The sequence below is a fragment of the Ursus arctos genome, unplaced genomic scaffold, assembly GCF_023065955.2.
Source record: "Ursus arctos isolate Adak ecotype North America unplaced genomic scaffold, UrsArc2.0 scaffold_19, whole genome shotgun sequence".
Taxonomy (NCBI): Eukaryota; Metazoa; Chordata; class Mammalia; order Carnivora; family Ursidae; genus Ursus; species Ursus arctos.
This window is the reverse complement of record NW_026622863.1, coordinates 39,359,420-39,375,958: the sequence shown is the minus strand read 5'-3', so window position 1 is coordinate 39,375,958 and position 16,539 is coordinate 39,359,420. Positions and strand designations below refer to the sequence as shown.

General features: G+C 46.2%; 1 protein-coding gene and 1 long non-coding RNA gene across 4 annotated transcripts; one reads left to right on the top strand and one right to left on the bottom strand.

Annotated features, from left to right (window-relative positions):
- Positions 1-575: 575 nt before the first annotated feature.
- On the bottom strand, positions 576-10,333 carry CEBPG (CCAAT enhancer binding protein gamma). 3 transcript variants are annotated; one of them, XM_057314318.1, is made up of 2 exons: positions 10,232-10,333; positions 576-4,130 (listed from the first exon to the last, which is right to left on the bottom strand). In XM_057314318.1, exon 2 carries the CDS (start codon positions 4,034-4,036, stop codon positions 3,593-3,595), a length of 444 nt encoding a protein of 147 aa, XP_057170301.1. In that variant the 5' UTR covers positions 4,037-4,130; positions 10,232-10,333; the 3' UTR covers positions 576-3,592. The 3 variants fall into 3 exon arrangements, with proteins under 3 accessions (XP_057170301.1, XP_057170302.1, XP_057170303.1); XM_057314319.1 differs by lacking the exon at positions 10,232-10,333 and adding an exon at positions 9,748-9,824; XM_057314320.1 differs by lacking the exon at positions 10,232-10,333 and adding an exon at positions 9,603-9,702.
- LOC130544125 (uncharacterized) lies at positions 8,308-9,462 on the top strand. The gene is made up of 2 exons (XR_008960134.1): positions 8,308-8,775; positions 8,871-9,462. It is a non-coding gene; the product is annotated as an uncharacterized LOC130544125 (long non-coding RNA).
- Positions 10,334-16,539: the final 6,206 nt, after the last annotated feature.

The following is a 16,539-nucleotide window of genomic DNA, read 5'->3' as shown; positions in this document are numbered from 1 at the left end:
ATTGTCGTTAAGACGCAGTAAGTAGCAACCTATTTCCCGAGACAGGCAAACGGCCGAAGGATCACAGAAGAGCCTCTGAATGCCGTCTTCCCTGGGAACACTCGGGTCAGCACGGATTCGGTACCGCCTCGTTCATCTGTATGGACAGTCTACAGCATGACGTACGGAAGGTGAGCTACACGCTACCAGTTGTGCTGCTGGAATGGCCTTCAACATTCCCGTCCACCTCGAAGCCTCAAGAACTCCTTTCTCCTTCCACTGTGTGAATGGAAACCACGCACGGAGACACGAGGCTTCCGAGCAGGCGTGCCAGCTGCTGCCTTCTCACCCTGGCCCCCGTTTCTGGTTAGACCACGTAACAAAGAGCAGCACCGAAGAGGCACTCTGTGTGTTCCCATCCATTCAGGGAAATCTAGGCTTGGACAAAAGTACCTCTTGCCCCCCACCCCCAGCGACCTTCACCCCTGCCCTGGGAAAAGGAAAGACGGCCAAGCACCTGCCTGCTCTTCAGGGCTGCTGGACATCGGGACCACTTCCTCGGTATAGGAACAGAAAGAAACCCACAGGACATACAGTCATTATTCCAAAGTTTTTTATTTCAAATTCATCGAAAGAAATAAAATTATATTTAAAAAAATAGAGTAATCTCACAAACGGAGGAAAGCCAGGAACAAAAAGAACAAGGTAAGGACTTTTTCCTGAGAGGCAGCTCTAACAGCTATAGAACGGACTTTCTCCTCCCTAGCTTTTGTCAAACAAAAACTTGCTTCCTATTTCTAAGGCATCAAAAAGCACTCTGAGTGCTAACTGGGTTGTGCAGGTACAGAGTCCATGCCCTCTAATGGGCACTAAGAAACATCAAAGGCGGATTTCTTTTAATACCAAATATTAAATTGCACATACTACTTTTTTATGTAAATTTCAGAATTTCACACTTGTGACCTAAATTTCAAACAGCTCGTCGTATTTTATTACTATCTTACTACCTCTTAGTAACAATGTCCCAAGTATCTGAGCTCACATTCCAGTCACCGAAGGGGCCTGACAGCAGAAGAGCTGCTCTGATCTCACCACCTGCTGCCCACACCAGCCGGAAGGCACCCGCCTCGGATGACTCAGACACAGCTAGACATTCACACTAAAGCCTAATTCCTACGACACTGGACCTGCCGGCAAAGGCAGATCAAATCCTAACAGCTCACATGTAACCCGCAGAACAGAAGTTACAAAAGGCATCTTGCGATTCCCAAAGCTCTACACTTACTCATTCCCCATACTTGGTTTCCCTCAATTTGATACTGATAAATCTATCAAGCTATAGACTTTCATTCCCAAACTTACTTCAGTAAGACAGTCAGGACGATGGTTAACATTTTTGTTCTTCGCACACATGACCGCTTGTGCTACAGTTCTGATTTGCAGAAGTAACAGGAAAGCTTGAATCAATTTTTCCAAAAGTTTCAATCTTATGTTCGGATTTGAAATATCGAGTGCACACCCCTGATGATTTCCCTAAAGCTTCTTCTCCAAGATAGTTAAGTCAATTCATATAATGGGAAACCATAAATTCCATAGGGACATCAATTTCTGAAAGACATTTTTTTTTAGTAAACAAGAGATTATAACACCTTTATAGGCGCTTAAAGATTCAAGTGACCTCACGGCACCTCTAATTAGGTTAATTACATAACCTCAATCAGCTATTAAAGATTCAGTAGGATTCTGTGGGTTACCTCCTAGTCCGTCAAAACACTATCAGCCTGGAAGTAGACTGATACTGCACCCAGAGCAAACCGGTGCTGGAACCGAACAGAAACCTCGCTCCTGGCTCTGCGGGGAGCTCACCCTCCTGGGACAGTGGCTCTCGTGGAACACCACCGGGTTCCCGTCACATGCGGAAGAGGCTCAAGGCTTTGCTGAGTTGCAGGTCATGGTGGTATTTCCGCCTGCCCAGGAGAGCACAGACAGCGCTCTGAACCAACCCCAGGGTGCGACTTGAGTCACATCCTGGTTACACTGTTCCAGGTCCTAGTTAGAAACAAAATGACCAAAAACTAAGCGACCATGTTCAAATAAGATACCTGGTAACACAAACTTTTTAATCAATTGTGACTCAGTCTCTTGTCAAGACCAGCCCAGACACACACACGTACACACACACAGACAGACAAAAGCCAACAAATCTGAGCTAGGATTGTGCTAAAAAAAAAAAAAGGAAGGAAGGAAGGAAGGAAGGAAGGAAGGAAGGTCAACGAGGAAAATCAAAACCACCAACACTGACATAAACCAGAGCCTAGCGATCCCCGACTTTAACAACTGCCATTTTTTAGTCTCAACAAAAATGTCAATATCCTGAGTTTTATCAGTATTTTCTTTCTAAAATAATTTATGGGACACAAAAGCTTACAAATGAACAAACAGTAGCAGTGGTACAAAAAAATCTAGAAGAGCCCACAAACTAGAAAAAGAAACGTCACAAAAAACAATATAAAAAGATGTATTTAAGAGAAATAAATTAAAGATTAAATTTTACGCTTTCAAGTTTTCTTAGACTATTATTTTGGGAGATGGCATAGAGTTGATGACGTATTTTTCTAATAATCACTTGGTTAAGATCAAATGCCAAATGATCTTTCACAAGAAACTTTTGCCTTTAAAAATCATGGCCCCATTTGCAGATATTTGGACACAGGAGAAACCACCTAAACCCCAATCGGTAAATTGTTAAGGCATCTGTCTACTAACTTGGCTGTCAAAATGGTATTTTAGAAATATTTACTTACTCGAACAGCGTCTACAGAAACAAACTGTGGTACACAAGTTTCTCTAAACTCTTGGGGTTTTTGTTGTTAGAAAACAAAATAATGCCAACCCAATAACCCGAAGGTGTCCTGAAAGACTCATTCTAACGTGCTTTCCCTTTAAGAAACCCATTTGCTTCCTAATTATTTGTATTTTTAAGCCAACTGGCTGTATACTGTCTTGAAAATGGAATAGAATTTACATAACCTGGCACTGCTACTCAAAAACTTACACTTGTTGGGGGAAAACAGTACGAATTCGACTAAAACAAGGTTTCTGTTATACATAAAATCACTCCAAATTACAAAGTGATTGATTTCTATAGCCCTAAGGATTTTTAATACATAATTTAGGGGAAAAAAATCACAAACAGATTAACACAGATGGCATTCAACTTCTCGTAGGCTAATCATCTCCAATAAAACCAAGACCCTCCTGCAGGCCCCGCCAGCTCCCACTCCTTTTATCAACCTACGAAAGAAGCATTTCTTGGGACGTGAGGATTTGTGAAGAACATCAAGGTCCAGGGCTTTTTTTTTTTTTTCACCATATACCTTAAGAAATTTGTTTTATCCCCACAAAAAAATCCATGCCATTTAAAACTAGATATTCAAATTACATGGCTAACATTTTTAGCTAATCAACTCTTCAGTGCTGATCCTAGAAAACAACCTTCAGTGGATCTCTGAATAATGGAACAAGACCATGTCCGGCCATCGACCTGCGTGGTGTAGGAAATCACACCTTTAACGTTCGAGCCACGAGCTGTGACGCGTGGAAGGGGTGAGGTCTACTGCCCCGCGTTATCCGAAGTCGCCGTTGTATTCTCAGTGCTAGCGGGCTGCACGTTGTCTGCGAGGCTGTGCGCGTGCTCCAGAAACAGATCTTTCAGTACGCTGAGCTCCTTGGTCAGCAGTTTGATTTTGGCTTCCAACCGTTCGTTCTCCTCCTTGAGCTGATTCACTCTCTGCAGCGTATCCTGTGCCTTCTGCTTGCTTTTCAACCGGCTCTTTTTCACAGCCATGTTGTTCCTTTCTCTGCGCTGACGATACTCGTCGCTGTTGCGATCCATGGGCGAACTCTTTTTGCTTTGCTTGCTGGGAGGCACGGCCTTGCCTCCTCCCCCGGGGCCGGCAGGCACCAGCTGAGGAACCTGCTGTAAGCCGCCGGCATGAGCCTGACTGTGAATAACGCTTATTCCCGGCGTGCTGTTCTGCGGGGCTATCTTGCTCATTTGGACACTCTCTAGCTGACACAGAACAGGCAGAAATGAGGGCAAGGTGATCAATGGTTTCCACACGAAGCTGCCAAGAAATCTTCACATGCACCTAGTTAAAAAATAAATTGCATTAAAATGTTTGAAATGACAAGATCAAATGAGATAAAACTCGCATGTACCTAACAGCAAGCCAGCGTTAACTGATTATGCGGACGGTCTACAGCAACGGCCGACTGTCCGATGTTTCAGAAGTCTCAATCATTTCATTTCGAAAGGTACGTTAGCGCAGGAGCACCGTGAGGCCAAATTCAGCCCACCTGAATCCCTGCGGGTGCTGTCGTCTGTGATTGTTATCAAAAATGGAAGGAAAAACAAAAGAATACCGCTAATTAGGTAGCACAGAGGAACGAATAGCACTTGGCAATCTGCCAGAGAGAAATTTGAGATGTTTGGGTGAAACACGGAAAACCTGAGTTCAATTATGATAGAAGAAACACCTGCAAAGAAAGGGGGGACAAAGCTTCGATTGTTGGCTCACGTCAGAACAGAATCCTGCGGCAGAGTGCCCGATCTCCACGACTCGTCAGGATCACTGCACGCTCCTTACACCGATATGCAGAGACTGAGTCACCAAGGATCAGACTTTTCTCCTGGAGTACATCTTTACGGAATGTTCTGAAAAGACTTTGGGGGGGCTTGTTTTTTGTTTTGTTTTTAATGACCTCACAGATAGTAGTTTACATAGATTTCCTAAGTTAGCTTCTTGGATCAGAGATTTCGGAGCTCTGGGACCTCCGGGTGCTGCCCCATCCCACCATGCTGCTTCTAACAGTGGGGTTTTTTTCCTTCTTGACATAATTTATAAACACATCTCAACATAGGCAACCTGAAACCACAAGGAAAGAAACAAAAGCCCTACTAATGCACCCGAGGAAGAGCAAGAACGGGGCTGAGGCCAGCCAGAGAGACTGGGCCGGCACCCACTTGACACGGCAGATGCGGCTCAGAGGGAATGCCAACTCTCGAGTGTCCTGCACTGCCGCCCATAGAAATGAAGCCGCAGTTTCAGAAACTAGTCATACTTGGATGACTAGCAATCCAACTAGGTCACTACAATTGCCTCAAGATGTGTCAAAAGCATACCTACCCGATCATGAGGTCACTTCAAGACAAACTGACTCAGCGGATGGGCCATGTCCACCAAGAAACAGCACTCTTGGAAATTCAGAAGGCAGTGTTATGAACCATGCAACTATCCTGTTCTCTTTTCACAAAACTGCTAAACCTACACCAGTGGAAAAAACCTGGAGCCAGAATTACGAAATGCCTCAAATGAGTACATCTCACAGTTCTTACTCAGATAGTAAACACCAGTAGCTTCACCCAAACCTTTAGCCAGGTGCTCCTTGTATAAACACTGTTCATTGGTCTGCTTTTAAAAATCTTTCCTTTTCAAAAATCCGTATTATCTTTACTTTCCATTGTTTTCAAACCCGTGCCTGCAGCCCTGAGTTAGTGGGTCAACTGTTCTCACTTCAAAACTAAGGCAAAAGAGAGAGCTTCCTTCCAAACCATGGATGGATATCTACTCTACCTTCAATAATGGACATTCCACAATTTTCCTGGGTAATTTATTATGTTCCCTATTTTTTCTTCCAGTTAAACAGTGGTAGTTCAGTATTAATTTGGGCCACCTTACCACTAACAGTGTTAATGGCCATCTACATTGCTGCTTACTTATTTGGTGTAAAGTGAGCATAAGAATTTTAGTCGACTTTTAAAAACTTTTTTTAACACTTCTCCTGGGATTGTCTCAACTATCATGATCATGGTCATCTTATTTAACTTTTTTATTTTTCATACACCAATTATGTTTTTAATCTTTAAAGCTAATCTCTACAGAAAGCTCAAAGATAACAATGATCCAAAAGGTACAGAGCAGGAACCAGGTCAATCCTTGTCTTGGCTCTGGCTCCCCCAGTTTTGCTCTGGACCCATCCCTTCTCCTCTTTGGGCCTCGATTTCCCCAACTGCAAATGAGGGATGTAGAATGGTAGGATGCCTTCTGACTCTGAAAATATACCATGAACTTCAGTCACTAAAAACTCTTTTCTTCCCCGTTATGCTCTGCTTTTTATTCCCAAATCACTAAAAACTTTTAATACAGGCTCCAAATTCAGTGATGTTCCATGCCCGTTTCTGTATCCAAAGATACAGGAATGGGGAAGAGCTTTTACCTGCTGATTCATCTTGCTAAGGTACTAGGCTGAACATAATAGGGGGGACTTTGAAAATGTGCCCTTTGGCTTGAAAAACAAAGAGTAACTATCAAATTGGTAAAAATGTAAGCAAGGAAACTTGGAAATGATAAAAAGAACTCAAAAGTGATTTTTTTTTAAGTTCCTCAACCAAAGCCAAGAAAGTAAGTTCTAAGTGAAAAAATATCCATTAAGGAAAGTAAACAAGTAAAGGGGATCAAAGGGCCAAGTGGTCCAAAAGTGTTAACTCCAGATTATCAATTCTGTTTTTACACAAGCAAAACAGCTGCCTCCGAAGTTACACCTTTTACAGTTTCCACTGTCATTTATGCTTTTGTTCCTTCCACAAACATTTACTGAGCACCTACAATGGGGAAAAAAAAAAAAGAATTAGTTTATTTCAAATCTGGATATTCAATCCTAAGTGAAAGTCTGGCTCCTATGTGGGCAAGTACTATTCCAAAGTTCATTCTACAGGAAGCAGGGTGGTGCCTCGTTTCCTTGCATGTGAATCATTCAAGCAGGGAGCAGGAGAAAATCTGAAGAGCAGTAGTTCTCAAAGTGCGGTCCCTGGACCAGCAGCAGCAGCATTTGGGAACCTGTCAGAAATGCAAATTCCCCGGCTGCCCCGGACATGAGAATCAGGAGCCCTAAGAACAGGGCTGAGCAATCTTGTTTTAAAGAGACCTCCAAGTGATTCTGCTGACACTGAGGTCTGAGAGCCAATGCTGCAAAATAACAATGGATCTTAAGAAAGATGGTCTGATTGGGTAAATTTTTAAATTCAAATTTCTTAATTCAAGTAGTGTTCATTCAAATCAGTAACACACTGAAAACTCAACAGTTAGAATGAGTAAAACAAATTTCTCTCAAGTTTCATTTGGGAAGGTAAACTTGTCAAGAATTTTCCTAATCCTCCTGTCATTTTTTTTTTCACACTATGTACAACCAAATATTCCTCCCCATGCTCCCCAAAATAAATTCTTTTTTTTAAAAAAGATTTTATTTATTTATTCGACAGAGATAGAGACAGCCAGCGAGAGAGGGAACACAAGCAGGGGGAGTGGGAGAGGAAGAAGCAGGCTCCTAGCGGAGGAGCCTGATGTGGGGCTCGATCCCATAACGCCCTGAGCCCAAGGCAGACGCTTAACCGCTGTGCCACCCAGGTGCCCCTCCCCAAAATAAATTAACTCAAATTGCCTCAGTGAGCATCTACACTCCAAAATATTCATAGATGTTTCTCCCTTACTCCCAATCTGTACAATCACTGGTATCTATTCTACCCACTCAACTCCCAAAAGAACTTACAACCACCATCCCTCTCTGTCCTAACACCACAGAATTACCTCAGCTGACATCATCTCCCAGGGGCACTCATCCCCTCTGGTTTAGCAGTGCACCCTCCAACCACTGCCTCCAGAGCAATCGAGCACTCAAACCTGCTCCAGTGCCCAGGATCAAATGGAAGGTATTCATTCTCTCGCCAACCCCTGCTCCCTTATGCTTCACACCTCAATAATACCAAACCACTACCGACCCCCTAAATGGTCATGCTTTCATTTTTCTTTGTGCAGCTTTCCAGTTTGTTCCCCCAGCTTCTCTGTCAACTCCAGCTCTATAATGTGGCTCCCTGCAGACTGAGCTAGAGGCAGGACTCTGTCTTCCGATCCACATGCCCAGCATCTCGTGTGGGGTTAGCCAGAGACTGGTGGTGCTGGAGAAATACTTGTCAAATACTGGCTCACAGGCTAAGAGAAAACATTTATTTTTATAAATGTCCTATATAAAAATGGGATTCTCTAGAACTGAACTCCCTTAAAATAACCACAATTAAATCAATAGTGTTAGCAAGGTATTAGGGTCTTCCTACCCTAAGTTCTTGTCTTTCTTAGAGGTGTACAGGAAAATAAAAATACAATTCCACTTGCTACTTCGAGTGCCCAGTCTATACAATGAACATTTCTCGTCTGCTCTTTGCTTCATCTCAGTTGAGAACCTTTATTTTCTATTTAGCCCAGTTATGTGTTCCAGTGAATAACCTCAAGTTCTTAGGTATGTGCTGCCAGGGTCTGACAGCTCTGCACTGTATGTGATGTCAAGGTAAAAGCAAAGGCGGTACATACCTAAATGAGCAGGGTTTCTATTTAGTTGCCACTGCTGCTTCACGACCCAACACGGGGTCCATGAAGGAGGGTACATCCCTTCAGGGAGTACACGAGTGGCCCACTGGAGTATGGAGAAAACGCATGGCATTTGTCTTTAACATCATCTCTTTAATCTACTTTTGGCAGGATTTGCAACATACAAAAAAAATAGTACGCACATTGTTTATAAGTACACCTCATACTCAAAAAAAATTTTTTTAACCGACAGGGCTGGAAAGCCAAAAAGGTAGGAGACCAACATACCTACAAGAACCTGAGGAAGCACTCGCTCCCAAGAATCTACAATAAACCCGGAATTGTGGCTACCCACATTCACCACTGCTGTGATCAGGTGAGACAAGCCTAGACCTTAAGACCAAATTCAGCCCCATGCTGTCCTAGTTGTCTTTACCAGGGACTCACCATGTGCCGTTTAAATCCCTACAGATGAAACCACCTCTCCAAGATCAGACAACTGCTGACCGTCATGATGTGCTCTGGAGAATTTAAAGGATATTCCGAAAAAATGAAATTTTGTTTCCTCCTGTTTTTCAGGCAGCTATTAAAAATGACTGAATCAGCCAAGTGCACCCACCAGAAGCAGGAATCAAGAAATCGAAAAATTCTTCAGCTCACTGGCATCCTGCAATTACTTAGCCTTGTTTAGAGTAAGTTTTCCCAGAAACAGAGAATCCACTTTAAGAACAGTTCATCCCCAATACTGATCAAGTGGTAATAGCTGACCAGATTTTAACTTTTCAATATCAAGAGCTTTAAGATGCCCTTACAGTATTTTCTTTCCAAAATGTATTGGGGAGTCGCGTATCCTATCTGAATTTAAGGGCACACTCTTCCCATAAGGATTCGCTGAGTGTAGGCTCCAAGAGAGAACTACCAATTTTTGTGTAACCCACTAACCTGAAAACCTTTCTGAAACTGACACGTTTTAAGGTGCCAGCTTACAGCATAAACCTCGGATACAAAGCAAACCAAACAATTACACCTTCTAAAGAATAAAAATGATCCCTCCCCCCTCAAACATGCATTTCCATCCTCTTCATCGAGACACCTCTGCTAGCTATGTTCTTGACTGTGTTCGCTGCGACAGGCTAGCGAAGCGCTCCGTTTCTGCCCCTTCTCTTTTCTATTCCACTTGTGGTTGCTGCACATTCATCTAACCTCGTTCGGCAGTGAAGTGCAGGATATTCAAATTACAGCTCCGGACGTAAGCACCGGATTAGTTCTGTCCTTAAAACATCAACTGCGTTCCCTGCCCACTTGAACGCTGTACTAACTTCTGAACCGAAGTCTCGCCTCCCCTCACCGATTGGTCTTGGAGGGGCGGGCAAGATCCGATGTGGCACTACAGCAAGAGACGGTCCACCTACTGCTGTTCTGGGGAACACCCTGTATCCCCAGGGGCCAATACGCGCCTGGCCTGTCACCACTGCCCGTTTCTCCAACAGAGGCCGGGTTCCGGAGGGGGCACACCTCGTCCCCCGCCCCGCCCCGTCCCCGGCCGGCGGCAAGGGGCGCCCGGGGGGAACGCGGGGGTCGGCGGGCGGCGCCGCGGCTCTGGGCCGCGGCCAGGGATGAGCTCAGCGGCCCCGCCGGGTGTTGCCGGCAGGTTGCATCAGACGCCGCGCGGGGCCGCCGCCCGCGCCGCGGGCCGCGCGGGGCCTTCCCGGCCAGCCGGCCGCCTCAGGCCGGGCCGGGTCTCCTTGGGCCCGGCCTGCACCCAGGCGAGCGGCCGGCTCCGCCGCGGCCTCCTCCTCTTCCCTCAGCCCGCCCGCCCGCGGCCTCCTTACCTGCGCCTCCAGCCCGCCCGCCCCCAGGCGGCCTCCACTCCGAGCGGCCCCGCGCGGCGCGGCCCGACGGACCCAGGCCTCGCAGCCCGCAAGTCAGCGAGGAGGAGCGACGGTTACGAAACCGGCAGCCTCCGCCCGTTCCGCCGCCACCGCCACCGGCTTCCCCTCCTCGCCCGGGCCGCGCGCGCCGCCGCCGCCGCCGCCACGACCAATAGGAGCGCCGGCCTGCGGGCGACGCGCCCACCCCTCGCGACGGGCGGCGCCGCCAGCCAATCGCGAGCGGCCTGGCTGCGGGAGGCGGGCACGTGGCGGAGGCGTTGGCCGCGCCGCGGCGCGGCGGGGCGGGCGGGTGTGGTGGGAGCAGACGGCCGCTCCTGGCGCCGCCCGCATCCTCCGCGGTTCGCGCGGGGCTGCGGCCACGGGCTGTGGGAGACCTGCGGCGAGAAAGGACCTGTGAGAGTTGGAGGCGTTGGGGAGCTGTAGCCTTGCGAAGGCAGCACCTGTCTTTGGGAGGCACAACTTCCTGCGGTGGTTTTTTGAATCACCGAAGTCCGTCTGGGTTTCGCAGCGTCCTCGGGGAGGCCCCCTGGGCGTCCCTCGCAGGGACCGTCCCCCGGAGCGGCCCACGACAGGCGCCTCCCGGTACGCGGGGCGCCCGGCGGACCCTGGAGGGAAGTGCAGGACCTCACGGCCGCGAAGGCAGCTGCAAGCTTGCGGGGAAAACGAGTAGAGCCACATTTTCCCAGCGTAGGCTTAAGGACTGATGTCACATTGGTGAACGCTGCAAACTGTGGTTCGTTGTCACCGAGAAACGAATCGGATTTGCGCGACCGATTCCCGTGTGGCGTCTTCCAGGTGAACAGACTGAGAGATGGGATCTCAAAACGCGTGGCAGTCCAGTTTTACGTATCCAGGACGTTTCACAGGAGGATCTGAAAGCGTCTAAAACCAGGAAGCAGCGCGCTGGGTGGAGGACAGAGCCAGCGCGATAGGTTTGATTGCTTCCTCTTTAGCAATTCTTATCGTCCAAAAAATAGAGTCTTTGAAAGAGGAAACATTTCTTCATCTCCCAGGCCATGGCACCAGTTCTCCGCATAAGATTGTTTCGAGGAATCAGTAAAGAGATGATAAAAAACCTTTGCAGAAAATAAAGATATAAAGTAAAAAGGGCTGCGACTAAAAGCGAACAGCGATAACCATAGAAACATACTTGGTAGCAAGACACAATTCCATCAAAACCACTATGTTTTTTTTTTTACGTTGGCCCTCCGTGTTTTGAGATTTCTTTGATCAAGATTTTAGCACTGTTAAAATTGGATTGTATTTTATTGCTCACAAAATCATAATTTTGCCCTCACCACTTGCCAAACATGTAAAAGTTGTATAGAAAACAAATTTTATAGGTATACTCGTTTATCCTCTGGCTTGCTGAGCACTTTGCCAAGCTGCTCTTGCGTTCTCTGTGTCTGGGCAGGTCTTCCACACTCAGCAGGTCTGGTCAATGCCAAGGAGATTCCAGTATTTATTTCCTCTTCAGCTGGTGACTGGTAATTCTTCTACTTAGTTTACAAATATTTATTTGGTGCTAATTACCTGCTAAGCTGTGGGCTAAGTGCTGGGGATTCAGCAATGAACAAGACAAACACAGCCCCTGCCTACGTGAAGCTTGCCCCTAGAGCCAGGGAGACAAGACATTCAGTAATTACACAATTTTTCTGTTACTGCTTTCATAAATATGACAAGAAAGAAGTACAAGATGCTGTGAGATTATAGGAAGGGAACTAGATGTGGTCTGTGGTTCAGGGAAGGCCTAACAGATGATTAGGATTTGCCTAAATGGCTCAGATAAAGTGGAGGTACCAGTCAGAGGAAATGTCTTATCCAAAGGTTTTATAAAATGTAAGGCCAGAGGAGTGAGGTGACATGTCCCAGTGGAGACTGGTGAGATTAACAAGGCCTGTAGCCCGGGAAGGGTTCTAATTCTTACCCTGAGAGAGATGGGAAGCCTTGGAAAGCTTTGCTCTCACCATAAGGAAATGAGGAGAGATTGGCGGAGGCTGTCTCTGGGTTGAGGAGGTCCACCATGTTGCTCTCTTCCGAGACACAGGGACCTAAGCCCTCATAATAAAAGATTTTCTGCATAGATCTCTGCCTCACTGACACCCAATCCATAGTCTACAAATCCAAAGAGTTTGTAAACAAGTAGTACATTAAAATCCCCTCTAAAGGACTTGAGAAGTAGGCTGTCATGTTCGTTGATTCTGCTACTTACCTGAGACCTACTATGATTATCTTAGTTACCTAACAGGTGTGGACTGTAATATCAGGCTGTTCTCTCCACAGCTTAACCTCTTAATGGTTGTGTGACCTTGGGCAAATTATGTAACCGCTCGGTCATCTGCAAATAGGGATAACGACAGTATTTACCCAAGAGGATTGTTGTGGGGGTTAAAGGAGTTAACGTGTGTTTGGCCCCCAGAATGGTGCCTGCCTGCTACATGGTAGGAGCTCAAAAGTAGTAGCTGTTATTATCATGATGCTCATACATGAATTATAAACAAGTTATATCATAGAATTATAGGAGACTAAAATACACTTCAAGGTCAAGCTGTGCTTCATAGCTTTGATGATTCATTCAGGCGCTGAAGTACACAGAATATTGAAGGTGTTCATGTTGACCCTATAGTGTATCCCAAAAGGTGTTTTTTAGAATAGTTCCCTTAGTTACCATATCTTATTTCATTTGCTTCCACAGAGTAAGGAAAAATTAGGTAATTTCAAATCTCTTATTATTTAGAAAGCCAGATCAATAAAAGTTTACTATGCAAACTTATACATGCATCTTAAATGTATCTTAAGTACTTATGATAATATTTAAGTGCTTACCGTAAATTTATATTTGGAAAGTTTCTGAAAAATTAATATGCCAAATTAACTATCTCTGACGGGAGATCTGGGCCATATCTATATTTTGAGCATTGAGACAATATCACAGGTCTGTCTCTCAGTAGGTATTTACTGCGGTCTATTTGCACTAATAGGACAGGGACCATCCATCATTCTGCATTGGTAAGGGTCCTTTTATTGGAAGTAACTGCAAACCATCCCCAACTAGCCTTAGCAGAAAGAAGGACTTGGTCCTAGATTTTAGGGCCCCCTTCATGAAATACCCATGCCCTATCAGAACCAAGAACTCAAATGCTCAAATGTCTTCATTGTCTGTCTCTGCCTTTCTGTCTTGTGTTTTGGCTATGTGTGTGTGTGTGTGTGTGTGTGTGTGCGCGCGCCTATTGGTTTCATTGATCTTTTGCTTGCACACCAACTTTCTTTACCTGGTCACTGACGGCCTCAATGTTCACAGTTCTGGTCACACCTCGTCACTAATGAAAAGCCGACTCTCTTTTTAAGTCCCTGTTACAGAAGTCTTAGGCAAGGACTCTGGGATCGCGATGCCCAGCTGGGTCAAGTGCTCATCCCTGGAATAACCAAATGGCCAGGAACAGGTCACGATGCACTGACACGGCAGCTCAGGAGGGAGTGGCCGTGGCACTTCCCAAAGGGAAAAGGACTACTGAGCAGACACATCCATGAAAATCCATTTCACGTGGCAGATCACACCAGGGTCACTCTGATGGAGACTCCGTTGCTTTGGCTGCCTGATCTGTGTTCCCCATGTGATATGCTCCTGATCCCTGAAGGCAAAATCTGCACCTCTAATTTTACCTTTGGAAGCACTGTTGGGAATCATATAACAGCCAAGGTGCTGAATGGTTGTCTGAGGACACCCTAACTTTTGGGTGTGGGTCCAATACATGAAAGAGAAAAATCTGACACGGTTTAAACTTGAACAGTTAGTAAATACTGTGAATGTCCATTATAAAGCACTTCCCCACATGTCAGATATCATTATCCCATGAGTTAAGACATGTCGCCTGCATGCTTAAGGATAGTCCATGTCATCTGTGTGCACAGGGGTGGGTGTGCACCCCGTGAGCACATGAAGGTAGGTACAGACCATCCACACACATGAGGAGAGTTGCATGCACCTGTGCGCACAAGGCTCCATACCTGTCATCTGTGCACATAAAGCTAGCTATCTCTATCTCTCTCTTCGTACATCTGTGTACATAAGAGAAGGCCATGACATCATGCATATCAGGAGAGCTCATCTGTATCTTTTGTGGGCCCAGAAGGGTCTTATTCTTATACCTTCACTCCACAGAATAAGCACTGATTACCTGCTACACAGTAATTGTAATGCAAATTATTCCAGAGCCTAGGAAGCACAAAACTGAAGATAAATGGATGTTTGGTTTTTGTCTTTTGTTATTGGCTTATGTATGATATATATGACACCAGCCTCCCATCACGGCAGTGTGATGGGCTTTGGAGACAGACAAGAGTGATGTTGGCTAGTATTTAACATCGCTAAACCTCTGTTCCTCATCTGTAGAGAAGGCGGACAGTACATACTTCACAGAGTTGTTAATAAGGATTAAGTAAACTGACATGAAAAGGAGCTAGTATGGTGCCTGGAACATGGGAGGCACCAAAAAACTTGTCTGTCCAAAAAGCATTTGCTACCTAGGACCCAATTCTTGGTTTCTTTTCTTTTCTTTTCTTTTCTTTTCTTTTCTTTTCTTTTTTTTTTTTTAAGATAGAGCATACGCATGCACCTGCTGGGCAGGGGGAGGGGTGGGTGGAGAGGGGGAGAGAAAATCCCAAGCAGGCTCCACGCTCAGCACCGAGCCCAGTGCAGGACTGACCTCATGACCCTGAGATCATGACCTGAGCCGAAATCAAGAGTCAGGCACTTAACCGACTGAGCCACCCAGGCGACCCACGGTTTTCTTTCTCTTTGTGAAGGTTTCTGGGGAAACATCTGGGATTTGGAGAGGCAAGCACTCTTTAGCAGTCTTTATGAAGACGGGGACATTTCCCCCCACCTCTGTCAATGACCCTGTTTCTTCAGCCCAGTGGAGCTGCTTCGATGCCTGGAGGATTCGTGTTTTTGTAAACATCATGAATCAGCCCCCTTGGCCTGTGGAATCAACTCTGCAAAGAGGAAGCCCAAGCAGTGGTTGTGCCGAAGAGCCGGTCCTCAAGAGACCTCGATGATAGGAGATGTTAGAGGCGCAGTGCCTGGCAGTGGGGCTCCAGGAGCTGGTCAAGAAATCCTTGGTGACGGAGGTTGGAGACTTGCTCTACTACTGTTGAAGAGACCCAAACAAACTACAGGTGGCAAGGCTTGGGGAAACTTGGGAGCCAAAATAGCACACTTCTTGCAAAAAATTCTAGCTTTATTCTGGCTAAACTACCCGTGAAGCCAAAGGAGCCATAGCCAGAACAGCCTGTGAGGCCAGAGCGTGTCTGGGGCAGAGAGGAAAGGGGAACGGAAATGGGAAATGATGGAGAAGAGCTAGAAATGCCCACTAATCCTGCTTCACCCCCCCCCACCCCACCCACTCCTTCACGGTTCCTGTATCCAGATCCTCCCCGCCCCGCAAGCCCCAGGCCATGTCCCAACTTTGCTGACTATTCCGGTCTGCACCGACCCTCCTCTTTCTTCTCCATGGCATAGGATTTAACATAAAATGCACACTGTGGTCTTTTGCTCTTCTCCTGTCTGCTATACTCTGTTCTTGTCTTATAGAAAGAGAAGGTCCTGTTTTATGCGCATAATGCTGTGCCAGGTACTTAGGAGGGTTTAGAAAACGCAGCAGGGGGCAACAAGTGCCTCTGTCGCGAATGGGGACCCGGAAACGTGGAGGGGTGCATCACAACATCTGCTACAGTCCACCTCTTCCACGGCTTGATCCACTTATCGCTTACAATAAATCAATCCCACCTGTGAAGAGATTCTCTAAGATTCCGGATAGTCTCGTTTCCTGGAAAGATTTGCCAGAAGATAGCTAGTAGACGGACTCCAGTGTCTACTGCTACAACTGACCTCGAGGCTACCCCCATATTCATCCCCCGCCTCCCCTACCATCCATACGAGTTTCCACACCCTTGGCTAGCATCTCTTCCGGTCTAAGCAGCTCCGCTGTCCAAATGACCCACACCCTCCACCTTGAGAAATCTGTCCTCTTCATTACCATGTCCTTTGAAGCCTTGGCTACTGTATTGGTCCATTTGCCATCAAGATTTGGCAGGGGATCATGAATGCAAAACACAGGACGAATAAACCAGAAGCTAATGAGATTGCTTGTGTACAAGGGTGGATGGGAATTGGAAAGAGGATAAAATCGATGAGGGGGAGAGTAAGTGCACCTTTCTGTACAGCTCTGACTCCGAGAACCACAGTA